The following is a 23723-nucleotide window of genomic DNA, read 5'->3' as shown; positions in this document are numbered from 1 at the left end:
TCATTGCGTCGTGGGCTCCTTGGTTCGTGGGCGTCAATTGCCCCAAGAACAGGCCTGATGGTGGGCCATTATGGAGCATTTTCTACAGTCCCCTCCCACTTTTTCTTGCTCTCTCGTGCTTCGGGTGTGTTCGGTAGCTCGCGGCTTGGTTCGTGACGACAAAAACAACAATAACAACGGTAACCAAAAAAATATTCCATTTCCGGCCCCGGCGGGAAAATGAGTCAGGCGCTTATTATGCTAAATCAATTTGGACCCAGCGGTAAAGGGAAGACCCGGCGGCAGACGGCAGTACAGGCGCTTATTGGAAGAATTCGGTATATATAGGGGCGGCTGTAGCTCAGGAGGTAGAGCGGGTCATCCACTAATCGCTTTGGATAAAAGAGGTCGGTGGTTCGATTCCCGGCTCCTCCAGTCTGCATGTCTAAGTGTCCTTGGGCAAGATACTGAACCCCAAATTGCTCCTGATGGTATGCCAGCTCCCTGCGTGGTAGGTAGCCTGCCACCATCGGTGTATGAATGGGTGAATGTACCTACTGATTGTAAAGCGCTTTGGATAAAAGCGCTGTATAAATGCAGGCCATATACCATTTTATATATATAAAATCTGTATCTGATATATTATCTGGGGAAAAAAAGTGAAACTGAACTGAATCATTTTCTAGAGAGCGAATCAAGAGAGAAATGGGAACCACTTCGGATGGAGAGCTACACCAACCCAGGTGAGGCTGCAGTAGAACTCAGTATCGTAATAAAATATCTGCGTAATGACTGAAAAATCACATTACAAAAACGTAACGGCAGGGCACTTAAAAATGAAAAACAGTCCAGAGAGACGGATGAATAAAAAAAACAACAACAAAGGTATCTAATCTCACTATATTTAGTTCGATGAGCCCCAGACTATGGCTTGCTGCCATTCGTTGAGTCTATACAGTTGGAGTAGGAACATGGAGCTTTGATCCGCATGCCTGTGCTTGAGAAGCGTGCCTCATGGCCTTGTGACCTGAGAGTGCTTGGCTATCAGCCATAAATATATTTATGGCTATTTATTTATGGCATTTATGGCTAATTATTTATTTAGACTTCTGTGAAGTCTCTTCCCCTTTGGAATAGTCCTGTTTTCTGCACAAAGTTCTTCAAGTCTGCTAGAGAGGCCCCTAGAATCCGTTTTTTACTTCTCTTCTAAGGAGGAAGATGCAGGGGAACGCCTAAGGTCCTCCCTCTTTATGCAAATGAGAAACAAGTTTAGTTGAGTGATTTTCACTATTAAATAACTTAACTAAACTATGTAATTCTGGTACAAGCTTATTTTATACTTCTCGACATCACTCTTGATGTGAAAAAGAGAAAGTATAGAAAGAGAGATGAATAGATAGATAGATACATTGGTATTATTAGTACATAAGAGCCTGGTTGGCTGAGAGATTTATGGCTGTGTTTTCACAGGGACAAACCTGTCTCTTTCCCTCAAAACTTATAACATGCTTAAAACCTCCCATCAAGTGACTTTACGGCCATGATACTTTCATAATATTATTCCACATAATATTCTGATTAGAATGAAACCAAACATGGTATATTAAGGAATAAACCAAAAATATTTCTGGAACAACATATCTTACCAATCGTCCATCGTAGTATGTACAGTGCACGCTCCCAACTGTCCGCGCTCAAAGTCACATGTGTGTGCGTGCGTGGCTGCCTTCGCTCCAGAGTCCTACACAGGTCAACTCTGTATTTCTGTGCAAGTGACAAATAAAGTATCAACGATACTTGATCCAGACAGCACAAAGCTTGAACTTGGATTTGATTTGACCCGACTTGGTCCACGCCACATTGACTGTATGACCCAGGGGCGTAGGCAGAAATTCAATTATGGGTGGGCCTGGATAAAATTGGGTGGGCCTGGACAAAATTGGTGGGGCAATTGCATGACGAAATTTTGCACGGAACACGCGCAAAATTCCTAGATGTCATGAAGTTGTCATGCATTAGACTCTGGAGATGATGTGCCCTGCGTTTTTAAGCTACAAAACCATTGGCTAGCAAGGCAGCAGCAAGTTTGCCTCTAGAAAACAACCAATTAATTTTTTTATTTTTTTATTTTTTTGGGGTGGGCCAGGGCAAGAAGTGGATGGGCCTGTGCCTACCCAGGCCCACCCGTAGATACGCCCCTGATGACCACAAGTCGATTACATAATAATAGCAATAATTATATTTTATATATATATATATATATATATATATATATATATATATATATATATATATATATATATATATATACTGGCCTCGACTGGACTGGACTGGACCAGCCATTCGGGAGGCCTACCGAATCTCTCGACGGCCAGTCCGTCCCTGCTAGCTGTCTGAATAAATCTATCCACTTGACAGATATCTAGGGCAGTCAAAAAAGCCCCCAAGGGGGGCCTTGTTTTTGGAAGTTACAAATATACCATTGTCCAAAATGAATATACAAAGATTATTATTTTTTGTTAGACATCCATTGTAAACTTGGTTATGTTTTTACTACTTGTTTGCTATTGTGCCTTGTCCCCCCCCTCCTCTCCCCTGATGTCTTTGTCATAATGAGACTTCTACGGGTCAACATGCAGAGCCTGGTATATTTCCCCCTGCCTTACGTTATGAATGATTCAACTAGTAAGTTATAATGTAAAGGGAATGAAAAGCTCCATTAAGAAGTCCACAATTATTTGGCTTCAAAATAGCTAGACCCAAGGCGCAAGAGGATTACAGCCTGATATTAACTCAGTCATTTGTCACTTCCTTTTCAGATCCCTCTGGGATCTTGGACACACTCCTGACCAAGGGCATTATCAACAAACAAACTTACGGTGAACAGAAGAGGGATCTGGGGATAGCGGAAGAAGGTCATGATAAAGCTACCACTAAGGAGCGGATGAGGGAACGCATCAAGGCACTGCAAACCAGTGGAAGTAGAGCCAAAGAAATCTTCTACGGTATCCTTCAGACACAGGAGCCAATTCTTATGGCCGAGCTTAACAAAAGTGAGTAGGCTAATTCTCATGGTTAAATTCACTTTTAGACCAAACATATAGGGCCCTATCATCATACGGCGCTATCATTTGTGCAGCCATTGTGCGCACCCCAATATGCTATCTTCCCTGCGTCTTAAGCTATCGTCTGCCTCCACCATCCAGTTTTGCGCTGGAATCTAAGTGCAGACACAGGTGTAGGCGTGGCCCAGGCGTGTCCACTGGCCTTTGCGCGCCTCTTAGCCTATCATCTGCCCCCAGCGAGTGTCATTTTGCGCTCTGGCAAAGATACCATCGCCATGTTCCGAGCGTAAACACGGGCGTTGCCCGTGCCAAAATAGGCGTTCCAGCCTAATCTGTTGTGTGGTGCTCTCAATTTTAACGCCACCTCATAGCAGGTCTTAGCGCTAAAAACCCCACTGCGCTTGAGCGTATTCTCCTCGCCGTGCAGGAAATCCTCGCTTGGATACATTACGCATGGAATGGGATGTCCCTCTCTCTCCAAAACGTACGCACATACTCCCCCCGCCTCTTCAGAATGCCACGTTTATTTTCAACTATAGCCCGCATTGCAGAAAAAACACACCTTGATTTGAAAATGAGAATTTGTCACCTAGACACAAGCTTATCTCTTTTTTACAACCGAAGCCGTAACATTAGGCTACATAATTCCTGACCATACTGTGGTGTTAGGTGTAGGCTATAGCCTTACCCTGCTAGCCGGGCGCTTCTCGCTCATACCGAGCATTAGTGCCCGGGGACCCACGTAGTGTTTCCCATCAGACGAGCGCGCCGCTCTTGCGTCTTGGTCTTAAAAGATTATTTACCTGAGCCAGAAACTTGAAGTGATGCCTAACAGATGTTGCCGCTTCCAACTTGTTGCATAAAATCCACTTTTATGTCTTTGATATCAAAAAGTCCTCGATGCAATACCATTCAGGAAGTGTGGGGGGCAGTATCCCCAACCGCTCCAGTGGAGCTGCTCAGTGGCCAGCAGATCAGACTGTGGTTGTACTGGTCAGCTTCCAGGTGTGAATGTGTGTGTGAATGTGAACAGGGCACTCCTGAAAAAGAGAGCATTGCTCTCAGTGAGACTCCCCCTGTATAAATAAAGGTAAAAAACAAACAAACAAAAAAACCAGTGCGTCGCTGTCCGTACTGCCTGGCTAGCAGGGTAAGCTACAGTATAGCTTAACAGTAGATTACTTTTGAGAAAGTTGTGCCAGTACAGTAACCTCTTTCCCTGCAATTACACGCATGCAAGACCAGCTTCTCCACAGCGCAGATGGCGTGACCGCAGTCAATAGCTTAACCCGAGTGGACAATTCTGATATAGGCTATTTAAATAGGCTAGCCTAGAATTAAAATCTCACACATCCCTACCCTATTAAAGAAACAAATATTTTTAAATGTGTATGTTAGCCCAGTGGTTCCCAACCTTTTTACACCAAGTACCACCTGAGAAAGTAGTTGGCTCTCCAAGTACCACCATATGACCGACGTTAAAATACAGTCTATTCAGCTATGCACAGTTCACGCAGGAGCAGCAAATTTATTCCAACCTGCAGCCTATGTGCAACCTGCAGCAGCTGCACTTGTGCTGGGTTGACTGCTGTCTTCACCTCCTTGTGCTTCATCGTTGCTGCTCTCCTCTACTACAGCTCTTTTACGATTCCCTCCCGTTTTGATCCACTTTAGCATCCCTCCTCGTCTTTGTTCACCACTTGTGTAACCATGCGGGGCGGGCAGGTAATTGTGCATACGCAACAGGTATAGTGTCCGTCAGAAACAAATATTTGTTTCTAAATCTCAAGACATCAAAATAAACCTCAATTTCAATGATCACAAGTTTATTTTCATTCGTAGTATTATTTTGATAGATAAACATGTTTTACAATTGATTTTAAAGTTGGGTTTATTTCATAATTTAAACATTGGGATTCCAGGGATCAAGTACCACCAGCAGGGGGGGGGGGGCGCAAGTACCACCTACCTTGAGAAACACTGCCAATAATATTGATAATTATTATTATTATTTCACTTTCACATGTTTGAAAACTACTACTAATGACCACCATGGATTTTGCACAAAAACTAAAAAAAAAAAAAAAAAAAAAAAAATCACAGAGCCTTCCAAGTACCACCAGCAGGGGGTGCAAGTACCACCTACGGTACGTGTACCGTAGGTTGGGAACCACTGTAGCCTATATGAACGAAACGACTAATTACAGTAAGCGCACGCTTTGGGACATGGGGATATTCATTGTGTAACTGCGCGGCACCCCTTTGGTGTGTTTCAAATGGATCGTTCCATCAGCACCAATTTTCGTAGTGTCTAATGGTTTATCTAAATCCGAACTGGTTCATCCTCCAATTCTCTCCCTCTCTTGCTCCCGGGGTCCTCTCGCCATTCCGAAGTGTCGGCATTCCGATCATTGACTTCTATGCTTTCGGAGAGGCGGCGCATTGCGAAAGATATTAGGTCCGCCTTTCCGACATAGCATCTTGAGTTATTTAGCCTACAGGGGTGGGAGAGGTTAGGTTCTGGGGGAGGTTAGGTTTAGGCGTGGGGGGTGGGAGAGGTTAGGGTTAGGGTCTGCAGGAGGTTAGGTTTAGGCATGGGGGGTGGGAGAGTTTAGGTTTAGATGTGGGGGCTGGGAGAGGTTAGCTCCAGCCGGTCCCCCGGGTTAGGGTTAGGGTTCTTTCGCAATGGTGAGACAGATCTCCATTCCGACAATTTTGTCGGAATGCCAGTATTTCGGAGTGCCGACATTTCGGAATGCCGGGGTGTCCCCCTCTCTCCCCCTCTCTCGCTCTCCCCATCTCTCTTTTCTCTCTCTTTCTCTCTCTCTCACTCTGTCCCTCTGCTTGCCCACGGCACTCAGCAAGAAAGAAGCTGCTGTCACAGACGTGACGCTGTAGCTTATAAGGGGAGTGGACATGAAGACTGTTTTGGGCATAAACACGCCTATATGGAGGTTTGCACGAGACGAGGCCAAGCGCAGCGGGCCGACACGCCCACAAGTAGGGCTTTTATTCCAGCGCAAAACGAGCTCTAACGCAAAATTACCACCTTTGTGATGATAGAGCTCATAGACATGGTCTGCTTGAGCTAAATATGTTTAATGAAGAATCCCACCTGCATTTGATCTTTCTTTTCTTCAGGGAATGACACTAATAAATCTGGTCTGGTGCAGGTCTGGTGCAGGCCCGATGCAGGAACCACAGTGAGAGGTAGGTGAAGTAATAAGATGTGAACTTGTGGTCTACGAACTACAGCATGAATTTTCTCATTGACCACATAGGTCTAGCTGTCTTTAAAACAGACTACCCTATCTTCAGTAGAATCTAAATCCATCCAAGAAGGCAATGGGTTCCTTTCCCACCCTCTTTCTCTCAAGTAGGCTAATGCTATCCACGTAGTACACTATTTTGTTTCAATTCCTTCTTTTGTTATTGATCTTCATTTAGATTATTCTCAAGCCATTAGGGTTGAATTAGCCTGGACATTCCTCACTCAGTCAGATACTAAAGGGTTAAATCTATCCAATTATACCAGATAGAAAATACAGAAAAAGGCCGGATGTATTCACCTTATGTTCAGACCTTACAGTGGGCCAAATTCTTCCGGGTCCTTTTAACACTTCCGGCGGTCACGGTGCAAAATAAGAGAGTTGTTTTTGGAGTGGACAGTGCAGGGGATAAAATAAAGAACGTAGCCTACTACTCTGAGCTCGGTACACAGCAAGCAAGCGAGTATCCACTGTTAGCCAGGTCAGATAACGTTATCGTCGACAATAACGAGCACTTTCTTGTAAAACATACCTGGACTCCAACAAAGAAAGCTTCAGATAGTTTCCGAGGCAGCGCGAGCCACTAACGTCAATAAGACCCGCAGACGTTAACACGTAATTCCCTGGAATGCGAGACTTAACGAGCCAGTTACATGGCGTTGCATTCTTAGACATTGCCGTTTGCTTTTATTTGGTATGTTACATACAATTGGCTAAATTATTAGTTAATTCAGAGTTAGATGATATTGGAGCAGCGCAGCCATTTTTTATTTTATTTTATTATAATTTTTAGCCGGAAGTTTTGATACGGCCACACAACCAGGTCAAATGGGCGTGGCTACATAAGGTGAATAGGGTTCTGGTGAAAGGAGTAACAAGTAGGCAACTGTGAAATTGCACAAATCCAGTTGAAAAAACAAACACAAATGTTTGTATATATATATATATATATATATATATATATATATATATATATATATATATATATATATATGTTTATGCAAGTTTAGATGTAGAAGAACACACAAGTGGGCTGCTGGACGCTTTGAGTGACGGTATGGCAAGATGGCGCGGGCCTGACGTGTTCGTCACGGGGCGGAGCGGGTGGTCGCGCCCATGCCATTGCCAATCATGCCTTCCGACGTAATGGATGGTTTTATAGGGGTCAATTTTGAGAAAATAGACATTGTCCAGTTGGTGCGCTGCAGGGAGCAGCTTGGCAGAGTGTGAGATTCCTCGTCACTCGTAAAACCTGGGTTGTAGGACAACCCTGACGTTTGTTGTCCCTCTCCTTTCCCCTTACTATTTGGTACAAATTGTATGAGAATTCTACGGGTCAACATGTAGAGCCTGCTATATTTCCGCCTCATTATGAATATGATTAAACTAGTAAATTATAATGTCAAGGTAATGAAAAGCCCAATTAAGAGGTCAAAAATTCTAACAGTTAAACCATTTACAATGTCAGATAGCCTTGCTACAGGAAACTCATCTATCTGACACAGGGCATAGTCAACTTAACTTAAAAGGTATTCAGAATAGCTAGACACAAGGCACAAGCAGATTACATCCTGATATTAACTCATTAACATTCGTCACTCTCTTTCTCCTCAGAGAACCACTTTGTGGATAAACACATGGCAGAGCTGATCTGGAGAGTGAGGATGGTCGAACCAATCTTGGATGAGCTCAAGAAGAACAAAGTTATCGACCAACAATGTCATGATAATGTCATGTCTAAACCTACTCCTCAGGACCGGATGAAGGAACTCTATCAGTCACTGAAACGCAAAGATGTCTTGGCCGCTCTCAAGAGAGGTGAGTAGGCTAATTGTCATGTTAAATTAATTTTTAGACCAGGTCAAGGAATATTTTTATGGAACAATTTTATATGACCAGGGAAATATTAATGTTTGTACTTTATTTGTGTTTCAATTTCTTAAAAAAAATGTTTGACCGATGGCTGTATTTCATTCAATGTTATAAAAATCAGTATAAAAGCAGTTAAAGCTAAAAGGTAAAGTCCCACTGATTGTCACACAATGTGTGAAATTTGTTCTCCGCATTTGACCCATCCCCTGGGGGAGCGGTGAGCAGCAGCAGTGCCACGCTCAGGAATCATTTGGTGATCTAACCCCCCCAATTCCAACCCTTTGATGCTGAGTGCCAAGCAGGGAGGCAATGTGTCCCATTTTTGTAGTCTTTGGTATGACTCGGCCGGGGATCGAACTCACGACCTCCCAGTCTCAGGGCGGACACTCAGACCACAAGGCCACTGAGCTGTCATACTTTAGATCAGGCATGTCCAAATTGGCCTGCGGACCGATTTTAAAGGAACACACCAACATTTGACATCTTCCCAATAGTAAAACAAAAAGAGTCCCTTCTCTTCTCTGGGCATGTGGTAGAAAAATAGTGAGCGCTAGTTAGCTTAGCACAATGAATGGTAGCCAATGGTATAGCTAGCCTACCCCCGTTAATATGAGCAAAAATGTTGTAAAAAAAAAAAAATCTTTGATATTTCTCACCTGGCATAATCCAAGTCTCCACAAGCCCTGAGATGCCAAGCTGACTTGAAAATACAATATACACACCCTGCTTTAGCTGAAATCTGCACTTTACCCGCTTGCTCAAGGAAGAATAAGAAGGGGACGTCTAGCTGCACATGGCTATATTTCAGCTAAGCAGGTGTGGACAGTGTTTACCTTCCCTATATGTTTCCGGCACAGAGAAATGCCCGTTCGTCTGCTTGCAGAAACTCCCTCCCACCAGCTGGCATGGGTCATTAATCATCGCTAAGGGTCTCAATGCGATTCTGGATGTGCGCATACAAAAAAAAGAAGAAAAAAGAAACAATCTGGAGTTAGAACAGCCGCCCTCGAGCAGTTCCCTCGCGTCTCAGAAAGACACATTTTGCATTATTCTGACTTGGGATGCGCCGATCCGATACGTAGTATCAGTATCAGGCAGATATTGGCCAAAATCACTGGATCGGATATCGGAGGGGAAGAAAAGTGCAATCCGATCCGATCCATTAGCCGAAACTATCACGTAAATGCTTTGAGCAACGTGCCGTGAAATGAGATCTGAACACAGATGAGTGAGTGAGACCTGCACTGTGCTGTCATGTCAGCTGTGTGGACTTATTTTAAGATCAAAGAAGAAAAAATGAACTGTAAACAGCCGAGTGCAATTTTATATAATTTGATTGTTTCGAGCATTGGAGACTTCAACACCGCAGACTGCCTGATATGAGGTTACTGTATCACACAAACAACCCAACCATAACGTTACAGAGAGAGGAAACCACCCGATCGGACTGTTGTCACCCATAGATTCAGTAGGTTTGTCATCAGCCCCATTCCTATCGCTGATAAACCTGCTAGTAGGTTTTAATGGCTGTTATCAAACAACTTTATATTTAGACAAATAAATAGGGCTGTCAGCGTTAAGGCGTTAATCGCAATGCGATTAAGGGCCGACCATAACGCGTTATTTTCTTTTATCGCGTTAATCGCATGCCGCTATTTTGTCCCTTCGACGCATCCGTACTTGTAGTCAAGCCGGTCGCAGCGGTTTCCTGTCTCCTGCTGTTGCAGGCATGGAAAAGAACATGCTTCTAAATGGCTCGTTTTATTAAAAAAAAACTCCCAAATGGCACAGTAGACAAGTCAACAGTAGTTTGCACCTTGTGTAAAACGGAATTAAAATATCACCGAAGTACATCGAGTTTGAGCTATCACCATTGATAGTATAGCTATCACCTAAAAGCTAAGCATACTGGAGCAGCTAGCGTCGCCGTAGCCTCAACGCGAGACTCATCAGTCATTCTTCCTTCAGAGTCTCGGCTGCGCGGGTCCTCTAGCCACTGGGAGGTCGGCTGGGAGGTTATCCAATACTACGGCACCAATGTACTCCAAAATCTTCCGTAGTTTCCAATACTGAGCCATTATTCACATGGAAGTGCCAAAGTTCTTAGCTCAGACACAGCTTCTTCGGCTGTGTCATTTTGGGTTTCGACTGCTCCACAGCGCCGCCGCCGAAAGTATCAGTTCTGGAGCGTGTACTGCACTGTTTACAATTGTGCATTTATTTTCTGTTCAAGATATATTTTGTAGACATTGTTACCTCCTGTCTACATTGCACTTCTATTGAATTGAAAATAAATCTAAAATTCAAGATCACAAAGTACATTTATTTGCATTCATTTGATTCCCAATCACGACACACTGGTAAGAATGATTAATATTGAATGAAAAATGCTTTGAAATGCAAAATAATGGCATTTTAAACATGCGATACAAAGATGCGATTAATCACGATTAACTATAGTTAATCGCAAGATTAATCGCGATTAAGAAGATTTATCATTTGACAGCCCTACAAATAAAACGAGTTATGCCTACCCCACACTACAGGATAATTTGCAAGATTATGGTCAAGATTCCCCCCTCCCGATTTTCTCGGGGGTGCTCCCGATTTGAAGCGCGTCGGGCAGATAATCTTCCCAAAAGATCCTGTAGTGTGTGGGGTTCAAAGATTCACAATCGGTAAGACTGCCTCTTCCCGATTGTGAATCGTGCATATCTAACATGTTAGATATTTACAACCCGACAGGCGATTGCATCTTGAGCAGAGAGCCAGTAGTAGCTGCGTTTCCATTACAGTTTTTCGCAAAATAATCTGGTCCGCCCGCAGCCCCGCACAGAAACAAAGAAGAGGAAATTGTCCTTGAGGTGAAATACCCGTGCGTCTTTGAACGGGACGGAAAACTAATGCTATACTGCAAAGCATGTAGCCTACACGGAAAAGTGAGTCAAATCAGCAGACGCCCCCTCCTCCACAAGGCACCTGTGCAGACGGTTTTCGCCTGGCCGTGCACAGTAGGCCTACACCCCGAATGGACGCGGCTGTCCGCGCAAATAGCCTATTAGTTAAACAAATCCTTTCAGTGCAAATGCATTATAAAAACAAAAAATAAGATTTGTTTAGAAAACGAAATGACACAAATGTATTATTATTATTATTATCATTATTACTACTACACCCGGTGCGCACACTGAATAGGCATTTTAAAAGTTAACGTCGAGCCCTGCTTCCAAGGTGAATCTTCTGCATAATCTTCTAGTGTGTGGGGTTGCGTTTGAACAGACGCGATTGTGTGTGTGTCCCAAGATTGAAATGTTAAAAAATCGGCTCTCTCTGTCCTGTAGTGTGTGGGGTCTCAAGATTTTTATAATCTTCAAGGATTTGAAAATCCTGTAGTGTGGGGTAGGCATTAGGGTTAGGGTGAGGGTTAGGATTAAGCAACAAAAAGCATTAAAATGTAATGTAAAACGCAGCATGTTTTCCACAAACTGAGGCATAGAGGTGCCTTCTGCATTTTCTGGAATTTTGGACCCGGGCAGGGACAGTCATCGCAGAGTGTCTCTGACGAGTCTGGCCCCCCCGGGGCGCTGTCTATTTGGACGGACCCTCATTGGCTCTCCATGGTGGGGCCCGTTCCGCTCAGGCATGTCATCCGCACCGCAGGGGGGTGGGGTTCAGTGTGTGACAGCCTCTCGCCAAACGGCCAGTGGGAAGCCCAGGAGCTTCGCCACATATACGTGCTAGAGTTGGAGGCGGTTCGCCGGACTCTACGCAACTTCCAACGTCAGATATGCGGTCACCACGTTCTGATTCGTTCGGACAACATGGCCACAATCGCCTACATGAGCAAGCAGGGCGGTGTACGGTCGAAGGCCTTGAACCAGTTGGCGGCGGAGACACACCGATGGTCGCATACCCGCCCGATACTCCACCCCTTCCCTTGCAGATGGAAGCTGGCAGCCTGGTCCCTGAACGGGAGTGCTTGCTAGCTCAGGGCCTACCTATTGTTGTTTATTGTTTATTATGTATTCCCATTAGTCTGACTACTCAGACTATTCTTCCTGGGTCCCTGCAACATACAGAAAATACAAAACAATGTAATGCAGTATTACACTGCATACAACAAAACAGTGAACAATGTTCACATTAAAACCACAAGATTGTGTTAAAATAAAATAAAAATAAAGTTAGATAAACTAAATAATAAACATCAACAGTGTCATACAAGGGCATACTGCCCTAATAATGCACACATTTTCATGGAGAATGCACACATTTTCCATGAACATGAATATTCAATCGAGCAAGAGACTTGGAAAAGAATAGAAAAAACAAAAACACTGCACTCAGACAAAACTAAGTACAATGTCTTTGTCTACGTCCGCCCAGCCTGCGGGACTACAGGAGAGAGATAGAGGACAGTAGGGGGTTGGGGGTTTCAAGTCACTGACCAAACACTCTATTTCAGTGATGGCTGTCAGAATATAGAGCCATTTAACACTTATTTGAAAACAAAAACATTGCTGAATGCAGCTTTAATTTAAAAACAGGGAGGTCACGTCTACCCAGACAATTATATCATTTTGAAACAGTTACGTTTCTGTATAAATCATTACAATATGCTCCCGTGAGGTGGGGATGTATTTGGCAGCGTGGGTGCAAAACTCGGCATAACACCTGGACACTTGCCCGAGGCGGACTGATGTCGTCCCTGCAGGGACCATAGCATAAGGCAGGCATTAAGGCACGCAAACAGGTGCGCAAGCGCAAAAAGTGGATAGCGCCTCGCTCTCCCCACCTTTCCTGTCTGCCCCCAAAAATGATCTAAAACAAACAAAAATCCAGTTCCGTTAGGTCACCCGCAGAGGTGCGCTTTACACTTCCTGAATGATTTAGTGTGGTCGCAGGTAAAATGGCAGCTGTGGCCGAACACATTTCTGCTCACTCACACAGTCACAGACATTAAGCATTCTTATCAAAGGATTAGGCCTAGAGGGAGCATGACAATTGTTTACATTTTAGCCAACATTTAATCAACGCAGACAAACCTTTAGCAGCCTACTCTCATACTAAATCAGTTGTCTCTGTCCCTGCCTGCGGTGCCAGGCCCAACAGGTGCAGCTGCAGACCCAGCAGCCCATTCCCCTACCGCTACGGATGAACCAGACCTATGCCCAGGTGAGCAGCATTTTGTGTTGAATGACATTTAAGTTATCGTAATTCCAGTGATTTTTATATTATTATTATGAAAAGAAAATCCTTTTCAATAATGGCTGGGTTTGCCAAAAGCTTCTTAGCGCTAAGAAGCTTCTTTAACCCTTCTTAAGGTCCCCGTAAGAAGCAAACGCGTTTCCCAATTGCTTCTTAGCCTAAGATGATCTTTCGTTACGAAGGCATGCGTTTCCCAAAAGCTTCTTAGCGCTAAGAAGCTTCTTTGACCCTTCTTAAGGCTCCCGTAAGAAGCCAACGAAACCAACGCGTTTCCCGATTGCTTCTTAGCCTAAATTTATCTTCCGTTAAGAAGGCTGCGTTTCCCAAAAGCTTCTTAGCGCTAAGATGATCTTTCGTTAAGAAGGTTTTGTAAGAAGGGTCTGGGGCATTCTTAACACCTTCTTAACGACGAAACACTCGCAGATTCAGCCGTGTCAGGCAAAACGACATAATATAGTGTCCACTGTTGTGTTTTTCCCTTTTTCCTTTCTTTCATGCACCTTTTAGTGTTTAAAATTGGGGAACACTTGAAAATCTCCCCTGTATGTATGGTTACTTGTGTTTTAAATGTTTTACCGCAGGCTATATTAATTCCTCTAATCAGAAGGGATTCCTTTTATAATAAGAATGTTGTGGATTTATATACCGGTAGCACCTTTCACAGAACCCTTCTTAAGAGCCTTCTTACAGCCTTCTTACACCCTTCTTAACAGCCTCTAAGAAGGCTGTTAAGAAGGCGTTTGGGAAACACTCCTTTGGAGCTTTCTTAACTCCTTCTTAAGGAGTTAAGAAGCTTCTTAACTCCTTAAGAAGCTTCTTTGTTGGGAAACGCAGCCAAGGTAAATTTCTACAAATACAACGCTTCCACCACCTTCGGTGCTTGGACCCGTAAAAAAGCGCAAAAACAATAGTGTTTTAGCCCTAGTGGGTTTTCATCATCTGGTGTTTCTGTTTCTGCAGATCTATGGGTGCCAAAGAACTGGTTCGTTGGAAAGGCCCTTGGGCGCGGTGCTTTTGGGGACGTCAACCTCTGCTATGACATCGACACGGGCCGCGACCTGGCTGCCAAACAGGTGACCTTTGATCCCAACTGTGAGGAAAACAAAAAGGTGAGAGACATGTAAGGAAAACCCTCCATCTGTTTGGAATATCTCACTGGCTATGGTATTATACATGAAAATGTATAATTTAATTTGTAAATGACCATAAAACTTGAATTAAAAGCTGAGTCCCATATAGAGGCAGGTGCCCAAATACTGGCAGGGTTATTGGCTACAAAAAAAGCCTCCACCAGCGTTAGGGCCTGTATCCACCTAGCGTCTTTTTCCGACGTTAAGCGCTGGGAGTGCGCTTGGGAACGCTGATCCCAGCGCACAATATAACAAGGAAGCAGTCTGAAAATAACGTGCGGTAGTAGCTTGATAGCTGACAGCTAGCAAGCTAACAACACAGGTAGGCTACGTTATTAAAAGCAGTAAGCACAACACTCACCAGAAATATTAAGTGTCTAGCCAATCTGCTCCCACAATTGAGCCGTTCTGTCTCTGTTGCGATAGTTTCTCCATATGATTAGCTGCCAGAAAGGAGCAGCCGACACCAGCGTCTTTCTGAAAAGTTAAAATATTTTCAGCTGGGAGCGCTGGGAGCCGGCGCACAAAAACGCCGGAACGCTCTGAAAAAAGACGCTGGGCGCTGCGCACTTTCTATAGACGTCCGTGTGCGCCCGCATACGCTCTCCCCCCATTGGAAACAACTGAAAAAAGACGCTGGACCTGAGGAAAAGACGCTAGGTGGACACAGGCCCTTAGCCGTGGCCAAAGGCATTGGAGCCTATCTTGGTACAGGCGATATCCCCTATTTGCACTTGCACACCTGTTTGCGTGCCTTAACGATAGCAGACCGCCTTGTGCACATGTCCAGGTGTTATGCCGAGTTTTGCACCCCCGCCCGGGAGCAGCTAAACGCATCCCCACCTCACGGGAGCATATTGTAATGATTTATACAGAAACATAACTGTTTAAAAATGATATAATTGTTTGGGTAGACATGACCTCCCTGTTTTCAAGTTAAAACAGCCCCAAAATATGGTGGGGATGCAATTACTCGCGGGGAGCATAAGTCATCACAACAACGGGCGAAAGCGCAGATTAGAGGCGTGCCAAATCATTTATTTACTTCTACTCAAGGATGAACTGATTAGATTTTGGTGGTCAAAGTTCAAGGTCACTGTGACCTCACGACCACCCATTCCATGCTCCATGTTCCATGTTAACGTGATATCTCAGGAACGCCTTGAGGGGATTTCTTCAAATTTGGCTCAAACATCCTCTTGGACTCTAGGATGAACTGATTCGATTTTGGTGGTCAAGGTTCAAGGTCACTGTGACCTCAGGTCTGTCCGTTCAATCAAGGAAGGGGGCGGGGCTAAATAAAAGGGGCCATATCTAGGGATAAGAAGGTCATAGAGAGTCAGGATTCGAGGGGTGGTTAGAGGGAGTGGGTAGGGGGTGTCGGTGGGGGTGAGGGAAAGGAACAGGGAAAGGGAAAAGGGGCCGTAGCTACAGACACAGTAATCCAAGACGGGACCAATTCACCGCGACTGTCCCTCGTGCATATTGTCGTGGTGCTGATTTGTTTTTTTCACTCTGGAAGTCCACTTCTGTTTTCAGCCACCAGGAAGCGCAAAAACACATAGTCTGAGGTAGAGGGTAACAGTTTATAGTGTTTAGACGTCAATAAACCATATTTGCTGTTAGTACATGAGTGATTAATCTGATGTCAAATGGATTTGAGAGTTATTGTATTGTTTGTTGTATTGTCGTGTGTGTAACGGCAGTGAACAATGTACTGTAGGCCAGTGGGTGTGCCACAGAAAGCCAGGGTATGCCGGCCGCCACCCAAAAAAATGTGGGCCTTTTCAAACCAGATTTAGAGGAATATTAAGATAGGACCATATGACCATAACCATCAATGTTCGCTTCTTTTCGCACTCATTATTAGCAGGTAGAAGCAGTCAATTAAATTGTATTTTTTGGCAACATGTAAAACCACTTTGGTATCTCAAAAAAGTCTCACCTACTTTTTCCAATGAGTGTTCTAGTCGGGAAAGAACGCAAGTTTCGTTGGCATGCAGGTTCGTCTACTGCAGAGCGATCTGTAGCGTTCTCAGTGTCCTCTGACTGCTGCTGCACAAACCATCAGTGTGTTTTTGGCTGCGTCCCCCCGCTGTTATTAACGTCATTGTTTCGGCTGCATCATCTTCATCATCGTCTGTCTCTCCACTGTCCACCACCAAGCGTTCACACCCAAGCGATTTTTTCAGTCAGAACGATATGAAAATCATGTTGAGAGCGCTTCCACAAAACACAGCACACGGAGTGTTTTTTTGTGCTCCGTTTGTTTTCCCCCTGTAGTCGCGTGCAGTACAGATCAGAACACAACGACCACACGGGCGGTGACCAGCTAGTTTTGTCTGTTTGATGTTGTTCACTGTCAACATGAAAGCCAGATTATTGCTAATTCTGGCAGCAACAGAGGTTGAAAATCCCTCGGGAGGAGAAAAGGTAGGCTACAGTAGGAAGAGTGAAAAAGACGATCAGGGCGCTTTTCCTCAATGTTCAACTTTTTCAGCTTAAAAACGCCCACAGCGCTCCTCCAAAAACAACCGACGCCACCAGCGCTGAAAGGCCAGGTGCGTTCATTAAAAGAGGAGCACGTCTAGCGCGTCCTTACATAGAGAATGAATTGCAGAAAGACGTTGGCAGCTTCAAAAACGCTATTGGTGTGAATGGCCGACAGGCTGTGCATGACAGCTGATGTCTTTTGCAGATAAACAAACAACTTAATTTCCCCCCCTTTCTGTTTGGGTGTGCCAGCTGCCTGTGTGGGTGGCATTTGCACACCCAGGCGCACCTGTAGCTACGCAATTGCTGTAGGCTACCAGAAAATGGTCTTGTTGTTTACTCTAATGCCATGTCGATGAATGAAACGATTCAATCTACAGGCAAATGCAGAGCTGTTTAGCAGGGCTGATGGTACAATATAGAACGTTAATATACAACGTTGTGTATAAACTGCCCTTTAGCATAAGGCCTAAAGCCACTGATGTCATAGAATGACGACACTGTTTCTACACGTATGACCCCAGCGTTAAATATACAGCTGGACTCACTTATCGTAACACGAAAAATAGAACTGAGTTACTCTTCACATTAAAAGACTGTTATCGCATGCCCATATATTTGCAGTTTTAACTTCCCAATCATGGTTATAACTCGTTGTGGTTGCGACAGCTATATATACCACCTTGACCATGTGTCTTACACTTAGGGTTTTGATTCATATAGTATATTTTTATGTTTTATTTTGTCCAATATTGAAATGTTCTAGAATTGCATGTTGTGTTAAAAAATAAATATTTCTATCTACAGTACCACTTATTTAGCCTGATTTGGTTGCTTTTTCTTGTGAAAAGTTATAACGCCTCAAGGCATGCTGGGAGAGATGCAAATGTGTGTTTGTGTGTCTTGAGTGTGGTGTTTGGTAGGGGAGGGAGAGAGTGGGGATGTTTTGAGGATATTTTGAGATATATTGTTTATTTTATTATTTTATTATTTTATTATTTATTATTATTTTATTTCACTTGTTTAAGAAATACTTTCAGCATTCAGCTAGAGTTAATGTCAGTGAATGTCATGACCCATTATCATTATTACCTTTTTTATTGTAGTATTATATTGTAACGATCCGCCCAGACCGTGACATGAAAGGAGGAAGGAGGCAATACCTGACTTGCAATTCAGTGCGTTTATTCCATTTTACAACAGGTTGTCCTGAAACTGAAATGTAAGGTTTAGTTTTGTCAATAGTGCAAAAGGTAGACAGGGACACGCACATCCAAAGCTAGGCCACACTGGGCCTGGGTACTGGATCAAAAAGGCTACTCACAGTGAAAAAAGAATGGTCCGCACACCAAAAGGAGCTCCCGTTAGGATTTTTTATTTATATGCAAACAGCGTGACGTTTCGGGCCACACTGGCCCTTCCTCAAGACGCTTTCTGAAGTGGCAGAGAGACGCCGTCTTAAATACCCGTATCAATATACATGACAGATCACCAGGTGTTCAGCAATTAGTAATTAGAAAAGTTAAAATAAAGGTGTACACACATAAGCAACGTAGGTTATTCTAGACACAAATGTACAGATTCTAACAGTATATACTGTATATACAGTGTAGACAAGTAGGACAAATATAATTATAATTATACATGCCACCCAAAAAGGAGTAGTTTGTGGGCTCTGCTTTATAGTAAGTAGTTAAGTAGAGTTTAGAAGAGGCCCAAAACAAATACAAATATAAATGCAATTGCAAATACATCCCTGGAGGCGACTTCATTAACCCATTGATACCTGATGCAGCATTTGCGTGTATATACCTCATTTGTGTGCGTATCCCTTTAAGGCCGCGAACAGCGTCACGCGGTCTTAAAGGGATGCACACACAAATGCTGCATCAGGTATCAATGGGTTAACCACAACATACTGCATTTGCAGAAATGGGGACCTAGTAAGTTAGTTTTGTCAATAAACTACATCACGTGTCGCACATTATTCGTCACACCATCAACAACAATGGACTGGCGAGAGAGACGTCACTTACGCGACTGGTTGTGCGTATAGTCTTTCTGATTTATAACTTATAGTGCCACAGTTTTACCACAAACTGTGACCTTGTTGACATGCATAGTTATCTTTTAAATTGACAAAATTTAACATGTGTACCCCATGTGGCACAATTCAAACGGGATATTTGAATCTTCTTCTCAGAATATCTATAAAGATGCAGAGATGAGCGAGTTCAGAGAATGACAGACAAAAACATTACAAGCATTACAGAAAGGTTCCATTTCATTCAATTCATACATGCAAGTTGCAGTGATTTTCCACCATTGGAACTTGTCTGTGAGTGATGGACAATCGCGTGACCTTCTGACGAGCTTGCTGGAACAGTTGTCTGAGCTGAGCTGGAAGGTCTTCATTTCCATGGAGGTAAACCAGGGGGTTGAGGGCGCTGTTCAGACACACAAGTCCACGACTTATCTGTTGAGCAACGTAGGCTCGGTTGCTCCATTCAGGGCACAACCCCTGATTTGTCAAAATTCTTGCCCTGAGGTTGAGGTTCCTCAATACATAATATGGAATGTAACAAACAGAGAAGAGTAGGATCAAAATGAACAACAACTTCAAGCTTCTCTGTTTCAGTACCTTATCAATAGTGTTTCTGCGGCAGAGAATGACAATCACGTGTCCATAGCAGCCCAGTGTGATGAGGAAAGGGATGCAAAATCCAGTGACGGTCAATCCAAGACTGTAGTTCAGGTAATCCTCAACGTAGAACTTAGAAGTGCTATCATAACATTTCCCAGTTCCATCTGTCTTAGTGAAGAACATGTCTGGGAGGATTTGAATGCTCACCAAGACCCAAACCATTATCGTGATAACCACAGAGTGGGTGATGGTTATTCTTCCCATCACTCTCATTGGGTGGACAATGGCCAGGTACCTGTACACACTGATACAGGTGAGGAACCCAATGCTGCCATATAGATTCAGGTTGAAGCAGAATCTTGTTATCTTGCAGAACACATCTCCAAAGATCCATTTATCCCCCAAAACATGGTACGCGACCAGAAACGGCAGCGTGAGCAGATCCAAAAAATCGGAGAGTCCAAGGTTGAGAACAAAAATGTTGATGTTCCCCAGTTTCTTCCAGTTCTGGACCAACGACTTCAATCCCAAACCATTAGCTATCAGGCCGACGATGAATACTAAGGTGTAAACAGCAGGTAGGAATTTATGTGGAAAGGGTTCGCTTTCTAGTTTACAAGAGATGTTCATCATTGTCTTTTGAAAAGCAAAGTAATCCGTTAAAATCCGTTGTAGGGAAGTTGTAGCTTCCACTTATTTTGTGTTGGATTATTTAAATTGGAACTCGCTGGATGACCGATGAGAACCACGGAGATGTCGTTCAAGCTTTATTGGAGGAACACAGGCAGAAGTAAAGGTAGCAGATCAAGTACGTGGCAGTCGAACAAACAGGGCATCGGGGAGAGTAGAGATAGACTGAAACATCACTTATTTTATATCGTGGCATGTATGGCATCGCCGATGACATCACAGCTGCACCTATGACCTCACAGCACACACATGACATCACTTATGACATCATCGGTGACCTCACAGTTGCAGTGACATCATTGATGACCTCACAGCTGCAGCGACATCATCAATGGCCTCACCGATTACGGTGGTCAAGTCCATGACATCAATCAGATTCTTATAGGTCGCGGGTTCGCATCCGTCCCGTGGGTGTTTCTGATGTGCTTGGTCTCATCAGTCGGTATGAGAGGGCCTTTTCTACATCCGTCTCTTTCAGTGGATGATGTTGTTTATAGAGATGGAAACTGAATTATGAGCGGTGGAAGAAACACAATGTGACTTCCTGTTTGAAACCCTGCTCTCTCATGAGGCTATATTTTATTTTTGCACCTGGCACTAAATGAAATTGACTTGAAATGAAAGTGAAAGTGTGACTGTTTAACACACTAGGCATCTCGCGCGCTACGCGCACTCGATTCCTAGGCTCACCCGCTGCGCGGGCTCGCTACAGGAGTTCGGACGCTGTGTAGGGGTGGGACAAAATATCGATACTCAGGGTATCGCGATATTTCCACTTGCGATACGTTATCGATACACTGGCACCAAGTATCGATATGTTTATTATTATTATTTTTTTTTTTTTAATAAACAGGCTAAATATGCTGTGTGTGGTAGTTGAAACATAGTTTCAAGTTGACGTTTATTTATGTTTGTAGTTGAAACAAAAACATAAATAATGTAGGCTACATGAATGGAAATGTTTGCTCATTAATATCTACTTTTAGAAATTATATAGGTAGGTAGGTTATATAGGTTTTCTTGTTTTAATAATAATAATAAAAAAGACTTAATGTGTAACTTTTCCTCCGTGGTATCGAAAATGTTATGAGTGAGTGAGTGAACTCTGAGAGAGTTCATGTCAATTCTGCTAATAAATACATAATACCTGCTTCTTGCCTTTTAGGGGTATTTTTTTCTCTTCAGTTACACAGGTATCGTGATGTATCGTCTTCCAATATATCGATTATCGCAGAATCGCTGTATCGTGATAATATCGTTATCGAGGGCCAAGTATCGTGACCATATCGTATCGTGAGCTACTCAGCGATTCCCACCCCTAACGCTGTGTGGCCTCGCCTGTCCTGCAGCTCGCTTCGTGAGCACTGTGGATAACATTTCAGTGAGCCTCAGTCAGATTGTACATATAGTGTGACCCCATTTAACTTGTATTTGTTTTTGCCCAACTTTGCCTGGATTGTGCTGAGAAATAACTCTACCAATCAAGCAGCAAATAGGGCAAAGCTTTAAAAGATGTGAACTATCCCTTTAAAGTCGGAATTCAGAGATTAATCTCAGAACTCAAATTGAGTTAAATTAAAGGCTTTGCCCATGTAGACGAAGGTCCTAAACAGTGTTGGGAAAGTTACTGAAAATTGGTAATTAGTTACAGTTACTAGTTACTTCTCTCAAAAGGTAATTTAATTACTTTAACGTTACCAGTTACTTCAAAGTAATTAGTTACTAGGGAAAGTAACTTTTGCGTTACTTTTAAAAGTCCGCTTCGATTGTTATTAATGCACACATTATGTTAGTGTTGCTGTGCCACAGTGTGGCATTGAACCTTCGCTTATTGGGGAGGCTTATAGCCTATCAAGGTCATTAGCCTCTGGGGCTCTGGCTGCAGCTCTCTCCCCGGACTAGGTCTGAGGATCAGAAACTGGGTAATCCTCTGAAGTTGTCCGTTATTTTCATGTCCTAAAGTAACTAGTAACTAGCCCAGTTACTATTTTAGTAACTGTAACTGAGTTACTGAATTTGAAAAAGTAATTAGTTAGATTACTAGTTACTGAAAAAAGTAGTTAAGTTACAGTAACTAGTTACCTAGTAACTAGTTACTCCCAACACTGGTCCTAAATATAGCCCTGTGAATTCAGTTTTACGGTAGTAAATTTTAATTTCTCTCCCACTTTCTGAATTGAAACACTTTTCTCTGTTGCTCTGTTATTTTCAATGTCTCTATCTCTGCAGGTGGTGACCAGTCTGGAGAATGAGATGTCTCTATCTCTGCAGGTGGTGACCAGTCTGGAGAATGAGATGTCTCTATCTCTGCAGGTGGTGACCAGTCTGGAGAATGAGATGTCTCTATCTCTGCAGGTGGTGACCAGTCTGGAGAATGAGATGTCTCTACCTCTGCAGGTGGTGACCAGTCTGGAGAATGAGATGTCTCTATCTCTGCAGGTGGTGACCAGTCTGGAGAATGAGATGTCTCTATCTCTGCAGGTGGTGACCAGTCTGGAGAATGAGATGTCTCTATCTCTGCAGGTGGTGACCAGTCTGGAGAATGAGATGTCTCTATCTCTGCAGGTGGTGACCAGTCTGGAGAATGAGATGTCTCTATCTCTGCAGGTGGTGACCAGTCTGGAGAATGAGATGTCTCTATCTCTGCAGGTGGTGACCAGTCTGGAGAATGAGATGTCTCTACCTCTGCAGGTGGTGACCAGTCTGGAGAATGAGATGTCTCTACCTCTGCAGGTGGTGACCAGTCTGGAGAATGAGATGTCTCTATCTCTGCAGGTGGTGACCAGTCTGGAGAATGAGATGTCTCTATCTCTGCAGGTGGTGACCAGTCTGGAGAATGAGATGTCTCTATCTCTGCAGGTGGTGACCAGTCTGGAGAATGAGATGTCTCTATCTCTGCAGGTGGTGACCAGTCTGGAGAATGAGATGTCTCTATCTCTGCAGGTGGTGACCAGTCTGGAGAATGAGATGTCTCTATCTCTGCAGGTGGTGACCAGTCTGGAGAATGAGATGTCTCTATCTCTGCAGGTGGTGACCAGTCTGGAGAATGAGATGTCTCTATCTCTGCAGGTGGTGACCAGTCTGGAGAATGAGATGTCTCTATCTCTGCAGGTGGTGACCAGTCTGGAGAATGAGATGTCTCTATCTCTGCAGGTGGTGACCAGTCTGGAGAATGAGATGTCTCTATCTCTGCAGGTGGTGACCAGTCTGGAGAATGAGATGTCTCTATCTCTGCAGGTGGTGACCAGTCTGGAGAATGAGATGTCTCTATCTCTGCAGGTGGTGACCAGTCTGGAGAATGAGATGTCTCTATCTCTGCAGGTGGTGACCAGTCTGGAGAATGAGATGTCTCTATCTCTGCAGGTGGTGACCA

The 23723-nt window shown here is 43.8% G+C and overlaps 1 protein-coding gene and 1 pseudogene across 2 annotated transcripts; one reads left to right on the top strand and one right to left on the bottom strand.

Annotated features, from left to right (window-relative positions):
* Nucleotides 1–700: 700 nt before the first annotated feature.
* On the top strand, nt 701–19261 carry LOC310800019 (uncharacterized protein; the record flags this gene model as incomplete). Its single annotated transcript, XM_083662616.1, has 6 exons — nt 701–722; nt 2799–3032; nt 7928–8131; nt 13289–13360; nt 14354–14502; nt 19220–19261. 6 exons carry the CDS (start codon nt 701–703, stop codon nt 19259–19261), a joined length of 723 nt encoding a protein of 240 aa, XP_083518742.1.
* Nucleotides 19262–19309: 48 nt separating this feature from the next.
* Nucleotides 19310–20293, bottom strand: LOC310800018 (P2Y purinoceptor 1 pseudogene; annotated as a pseudogene). Its single transcript has one exon. The product of its transcript is annotated as a P2Y purinoceptor 1 pseudogene (transcript).
* Nucleotides 20294–23723: the final 3430 nt, after the last annotated feature.

The sequence above is a fragment of the Poromitra crassiceps genome, assembly GCF_964638095.1.
Source record: "Poromitra crassiceps genome assembly, chromosome: 29".
NCBI classification, from domain to species: Eukaryota; Metazoa; Chordata; class Actinopteri; order Beryciformes; family Melamphaidae; genus Poromitra; species Poromitra crassiceps.
This window is presented reverse-complemented; position numbering and strand designations above follow the sequence as displayed.